The 7395-nt window shown below is 50.4% G+C and overlaps 1 protein-coding gene across 1 annotated transcript in view; it reads right to left on the reverse strand.

Moving 5' to 3' along the window:
• Positions 1-259: 259 nt before the first annotated feature.
• Positions 260-7395, reverse strand: part of smtnb (smoothelin b) — an 89848-nt gene continuing 82712 nt past the window's right edge. The window contains 1 exon segment of the mRNA XM_061259478.1: positions 260-489. Within this exon segment, the coding sequence (XP_061115462.1) occupies positions 336-489 (154 nt within the window). The 3' untranslated portion in view covers positions 260-335.

Raw genomic sequence — 7395 nt, forward strand, 5'->3', positions numbered from 1 at the left:
CGTGTTTGGGTACTGCTCCTAGAGAACGTGTTTGGGTACTGCTCCTAGAGAACGTGTTTGGGTACTGCTCCTAGACAGCGTGTTTGGGTACTGCTCCTAGACAGCGTGTTTGGGACCACACCACTCACACAGCGGCAGGGACGGAGAGACGGAGTGACGGATAAACGCACCTCCGGTCTCCGTCAGAGCCTTGTAAGGAGGGGTGGCATCTGGTTTGGTGGACGGAAGGGGGGGGGGGGGGGTTTGGGGTGCAGGGGTGCAGGGGGAGGAGTCCTTTTTTCATCCACAGTCCCAGGTAAGCAGGGTGGAGAGCCGTCGTGGGGGGGCGGGGGAGGTCAGAGGTCAGCGAAGGCCTGCCGGGTCATCTCGTACCTCCGCAGGTGGTTGACCAGCGACTGCACGTAGGTGAACACGCACTTGGAGTCGGGCTTCTTGCCCATGATCATCATGTCCTCCACCTCCAGCAGAGGCATACAGTTAGCACAGGCCCTGAAAGAGAGAGCGGGAGAGAGGCAAGCAGATGAGCCCCACGCCGCTGAGGTGTGAGGAGCCTCAGGCCTCAAGCCCAACACTAATAAAATCACCTGCAGAGGACTCTGAGCGACCCCGGCCCTGACTGATGGACCTTCTGACTAACCTGTTTATAGCGCGTGTACCCAGTCCAAGTACAAGATCAACAGCCTTGTGTAATTTAAGCAACTTATGCAAGACGCTCCTACAGTACGCCCAACCTTATTTGAACTAAACTTTGATTCAGGTTCAAGAGACTCAGGTTCACAAGCAATATTTCTCAACACCGAAATGCCACCCTGTACACAAAGAACAAATGTTCAACAAATCATTTCTATTTCAATGCAATTAATTACTCTCCTTATAATCAATGCCATCCACAAATGTGCATCAAGATTCACTGCTCTGTGAGTGATGCTTCTGTGTGTAATAAATTTAATGTGTGCATAGAAATATTTGTATTTCCACTGTTGAATCTTTACACCGCGTTCCAAATTATTATGCAAATGATATTTTTCTCTGGATTTCCTAAATAGTCGATGCAAATGACAGTCAGCATAATTTTCAAGTCATCAACTGTTAGGGTATAATTCGAATGTTATTGAACAAACCTCCCAATGATAACAGTATTTTTTTCAAAAATAAAAAACTTAAAATGCACTGTTCCAAATTATTACGCACAACAGAGTTGTATAGGTTGTAAAGAGCTGAAAATGGTCATTCGTTGAATTTGTAGCATTAGGAGGTCATATTTACTCAAATCAAAAGCTATTTCAATCAAAAACATCTTAACAGGTCAAGTTACATTTTAACATAGGACCCCTTATTTGATAGCAGCTTCACAATTCTTGCATCCATTGAACTTGAGTTTTTGGAGAGTTTCTGCTTGAATTTCTTTGCAGGATGTCAGAATAGCCTCCCAGAGCTGCTGTTTGGATGTGGACTGCCTCCCACCCTCATAGATCTTTTGCTTGAGGATGCTCCAAAGGTTCTCAATAGGGTTGAGGTCAGGGGAGGATGGGGGTCACACCATGAGTTTCTCTCCTTTTATGCCCATAGCAGCCAGTGATGCAGAGGTATTCCTTGCAGCATGAGATGGTGCATTGTCATGCATGAAGATGATTTTGTTACGGAAAGCACGGTTCTTCTTTTTGTACCATGGAAGAAAGTGGTCAGTCAGAAACTCCACATACTTTTCAAATGTCATTTTCACACCTTCAGGGACCCTAAAGGGGCCGACCAGCTCTCTCCCCATGATTCCGGCCCAAAACATGACTCCGCCACCTCCTTGCTGACGTCGCAGCCTTGTTGGGACATGGTGGCCGTCCACCAACCATCTACTACTCCATCCATCTGGACCATCCAGGGTTGAACGGCACTCATCAGTGAACAGGACTGTTTGAAAATTAGTCTTCATGTATTTCTGGGCCCACTGCAGCCGTTTCTGCTTGTGAGCATTGGTTAGGGGTGGCCGAATAGAAGGTTTATGCATAACTGCAAGCCTCTGGAGGATCCTACACCTTGATGTTAGCGGGACTCCAGAGGCACCAGCAGCTTCAAATACCTGTTTGCTGCTTTGTAAGGGCATTTTAGCAGCTGCTCTCTAAAAACACTTAAGTTTCGTGAAATATCTAAGGTTTTCATACCTTGTCCAATGCATTATACTATTTCATAGAGATCCATTTTCTTTCCCATATTGCTTGAAAATGTTGGTCTGCTTAATAATGTGGAACGTCCTTCTTCAGTAGTTTTTCCTTTAATTGGGCTCACCTGGCAAACTAATTATCACAGGTGTCTGAGATTTCAGTGATCCAAAGAGCCCTGAGACACAATACCATCCATGGGTTTAGTTGAAAAACAAAAAATGTAATCTTTATGACACTTAAATACAATTTGCATCATGATTTGGAACGCGGTATAATGAGTTTTTCAATAGTTTTACTTAATTTTGAAGATACTGCATATGGCCACTAGGTGTCAGGCTGTACACACATGGCAATGGTCAGGCAACACAAAGAAAAGGATTCCTGTCTGCGTGTAGTTTAGTCATCTGACAAAAGACCACATAGGGCAGGAAACCAGGAACACGGGGAGAGTTATAAACAATAGCAATAGAGCCACTTGAACGGTGAACGATGGCATCATTACCCCTTTGAAGAATAGGGCTTTTTGTAATGCTTTTTTCTGCAAAATTCTGTGTGTTGTAGCAGTGTTCGAAAACTCCTTTTCTTTCAGTTACCAGTAGCGACCGTTACATCAGCATTCAAATGTTCAGTTAAGAACATTCTCACCACAAACCTGTCATCTTACACCCTGCAGGGTTATAGAGAAGGAGCGTTATCAGTCCGCCCCACGGTTGACCCGGCAACGACCATACAAGGCCGTTTAAAATGCGGCGGTTGCTTTTTGAGGAAACATCCCTCCACTCCCTGACACTGGAAGCAGGAGATGATTTATCCCGCTCCCATCCCTAACCCCCCGGCCCCGGCCCCGGCCCTTTCCCACACGAACCCAGAGGAAGCGGCGGCCATGTTGTAATGCAAACAAACGGGAGATAGCGCGCCTCGATAACGCCCGCCCTGCTTCCTGCCCGGAGGAGGGAGCTGGCACGGAGGGCTTTCTCCTCCGGCCCCTCTCAGGTTCAGAGAGCGCACAACAAGTCCTTTTAAAGCGCCGGCCCCAGATGGGGAGATAGGGCCGGCGCTCCTCTGTCTGGCCCGGAGCCCAGAACCCAATAAGGCCATGTTTGGGCGTACGGACCCGTCCCGGGGCCCCGGCTCACGTAACTCCACGGCCCGATAGCTTCAGCTGGGACACACGCAGAACCCCCGGCACCCCAGCGCCGACCCGGCACCCCAGCTCCGACCCGACACCCCAGCTCCGACCCGGCACCCCAGCGCCGACCCGACACCCCAGCTCCGACCCGACACCCCAGCTCCGACCCGACACCCCAGCTCCGACCCGGCACCCCAGCTCCGACCCGACACCCCAGCGCCGACCCGGCACCCCAGCTCCGACCCGGCACCCCAGCTCCGACCCCGACACCCCAGCTCCAGCGCCGACCCGGCACCCCAGCTCCGACCCGGCACCCCAGCTCCAGCCCTGACCTGCACTCAGCTTCTGAACACTTGACCCCTTGGCAAAACAGTGTCTCATTACAAGACTGAAACCTTTAAGATTTTTTTTCTCTCAAGTAGAAAATAATTTGCTTGTTTTAAGTTACTGTTTGCCTGACAAGTTAAATGTCCTTATTCCACTGGCAAATCTTGAAATTAGTCAAACTGCCTTACGTCATTGGCAATATTTTAGCAAAAAAGTTAAAGAAATAAGATTTTAAGTCCCAACATGAGGCCAAAATACTTTTTTGCAGTGCAGAATACACTGTACACTGCAGGTGCTGTGGACACAGTGAATTATTGCCCCCTCTCTGACGCAGGCTTAAGTATCGCGCTAAACCCCTGGGACCATTAAGACATTAAAACTCAACATAAACGTGGGGATTGGAGCTGGGTGAAATGTGAAACCCAAACAGAGAGAGAGCACATGGCTCCACTGACTGGCTACCTCACAGTATGAGCATTAAACACGCTGGCGTGCAGTCAAACCAAGGCCCGGCACACACTGAACACCTCAATCTATGGGTCTCTGCATTCCCAACCTTTCTGCGCTCAGCCAATCAGATCACAGCACCCTGCATTCCCAACCCTTCCACATCCAGCCAATCAGATCACAGCACCCTGCATTCCCATCCCTTCTACATCCAGCCAATCAGATCACAGCACCCTGCATTCTCATCCCTTCTGCATCCAGCCAATCAGATCACAGCACCCTGCGTTCCCAACCCTTCCACATCCAGCCAATCAGATCACAGCACCTTGCATTCTCATATCTTCTGCACTCAGCCAATCAGATCACAGCACCCTGCATTCTCATCCCTTCTGCATCCAGCCAATCAGATTACAGCACCCTGCATTCCCATCCCTTCTACATCCAGCCAATCAGATCACAGCACCCTGCATTCCCATCCCTTCTACATCCAGCCAATCAGATCACAGCATTCTCATCCCCGCATAAGACGACAGAACCCAATTAATCCCTAAATTCCCATCTCTACTGCACCTGGCTAGTTGTATCAACCACTGCACGTGTAACACTGCATTCAGAACAACAGCTGGATAGGATAGACTACAGACTATGATTGAATGTATGGTAAATAGGAAACAAGATACAAGATACCGACAGTGACAGTTGGATTCTAGATTTTTTGTATTAAAAAAACCCCAACAAAAAAAAACCTGAAACCCCCTCCCGCCCCCCCGCCCCGTCGGCACGGCGATCCCTCCGCGCACCCTCGCCCTCTCTCACCGTTGGGCGGGTTTTGTGTCGGGGGCGCGAGCGGGCGCGCCTCTAGGAGGAGTTTTTGGTTTTAACCAGGCCTTTGATCACCAGGCCCCGGTAGAACTCCTGCAGGTACGTGTACACACACTTCCAGTCCGGCTCCCGCATCCGCACCATGTCCTCCACGTCCAGCAGCTGGGGACAGTCCACTAGACTCCTACACCCAGCCCAGGGAGGGGGGAGGAGGGGAAGCAGAGCGAGAGAGAGAGGGGGAGGGGGAGAGAGGGAGAGAGAGAGAGAGAGGGGGGAGAGAGAGGGAGAGAGAGAGAGAGAGAGAGAGAGAGAGAGAGGGAGAGAGAGAGGGAGAGGGGGGAGAGAGAGGGAGGAAGAGAGAGAGAGAGAGGGAGGGAGAGAGAGAGGGGGAGAGAGAGAGAGAGGGAGGGAGAGAGAGAGAGGGAGAGAGAGAGGGAGAGGGAGGGAGAGAGAGAGAGAGAGAGAAGGAGAGAGGGAGAGAGAGGGAGAGAGTGGGGGTGGGAGAAAGATAAAGAGAGGGAAAGGGACAGAGAGAAAAGGGTACAGATAGAGAGAAGGAGGGGAGATCGAGAGAGGGATGGAGATCGAGAGAGCAGCAGAGGGGAGGAGAGAAAATGAAGAGTAGAGAAGAGGAAAAAGCATGAGGGGAAAACAAAAAGTGGGGTAACAGAAGAACACAGAGGGGTGAAGATCAACAAAGAAAAGAGTAAACAACAGTAAAAGAGGGAGAGACACACATAAAGAGGGAGAGAAACAGCAGTGAGCAGCCAAAACAAAACAAACAGGGTGTGGAGAGAGAGAGAGAGAGAGAGAGAGAGAGAGAGAAGACAAAAAGAGACAAACACATTACATTGTCTGTGTGGGACACAAAGCACTCACATACAGGCACAACAAAACGTCAAATGGACCTTCAGGCTGCGTCCATTTAGCCCTTTTGTTTTTGGGGTGCTCTGAGACGCACGCACTCGGACACAGTGTTTTTGGGGTGCTCTGAGACACACACACACACACACACGCACACGCACGCACGCACGCACTCGGACACGGACACACTCGTTTAACAGCCGTAGACCTTTTGCTTTGTTTCGTCCCGTAACAAAACAAGAGGTGTGAACTCCGAAAAACGACGGGGTCACATGGTCACAATCAGGCACGCGGCTCTGAATGAAGCCATGGGACCGGGGTGCAGTGAGGGGGGGAGTGGGGGTGCGAGAGACCGTGAACCCCCTAGTGCAAGGGTGTGTCCGGGGAGAGGGGGGGTTTGGGTGAGGGAGGGTTAGGGACAGGCGGGGGGGGTATTGTAGAATGTTGTTACATGGCCCTATATGGAAATGGTACATTTGTACAGCATGCCACCTCCTCGGACTATAAATGCAGAAATATACATTGAGGTCCCAAAGTATTTGGACATCGACAGAAATGTAAAGAGCTTAGGGATTACAGCCGCTGTCCAAATACTTATGGACCTCACCGTATATCTGACTGGCCGATTGATGTATAAGAAGTGTGGACTGTGGAATGAACTACACTCATTCTCTGGCAAAGTGGCTTTTCTAATCAGATAATCTCATTTAACTGCCCAATCTCTTTAAGTGTGTCTGTGTTTATTTAAACCTACATTTTGCCTGTCCATAATCACATGTATGTTTTTATTTTTGCATCTGCGTCTCTGGAAAGTTGGCCGTTACGTTATGGCCGGGGTTAACAGCCAGGTAGGGGTGGTAAGAGCAGGCACAACATGCAGGATGCAGTGCGAAGAACAAGGTGGCGTCATCATCATCGTCATCATCAACCTCAGTCAACAGCGAGTGAGCAGAGCAGCCACCTGTGGGTCAGGGGTCAAAGGTCAAAGCCCCCTGACACAGCATGTACTTCCTGTGAGGAGCGAGCGGAATCGGACAGAGATGGACAGAGAGAGAGAGAGGGAGGGAGGGAAGGAGAGATGGAGACAGGGAGAGAGGCAGAGGGGGGACGGACCCGGGGCAGTATAGCACCCTTCCTTCAGTCGCCTGGCGGTCGCTCTGTGGTGTCGGCGGGGCGGGGCGGGGCGGGGCGGTTATTTCGGGTTTAGTAAAGGGGGTTTGGGACGGACAGCCCGGTTACTGGGAGAAGCTTTTCTGGGGAAGAAAGAGCAGAGTTTGGGCCGGAGGAGTAATGATGCAGAGGGTCACAGGTCACTGCCATCGGAGCAGACGGCCTGACAAATCCAGAAAAACACACATGTGCACACTCTTACACACACTCACACACTCACACACTCACACACTCACACACTCACACACTCACACACTCAGTCTCACACACACACACACACTCACTCAGTCTGACACACACACACACACACACACACACACACTCAGTCTCTCTCTCACACACACACAGTCACACACACACACACACACACACACACACTCAGTCACACACACTCTCACACACACTCAGTCTCACACACACACACACACACACACACACACACACACTCAGTAACACATGCACACACACACACACACACTC

This window comes from Conger conger, chromosome 11, assembly GCF_963514075.1.
Source record: "Conger conger chromosome 11, fConCon1.1, whole genome shotgun sequence".
Classification (NCBI taxonomy): Eukaryota; Metazoa; Chordata; class Actinopteri; order Anguilliformes; family Congridae; genus Conger; species Conger conger.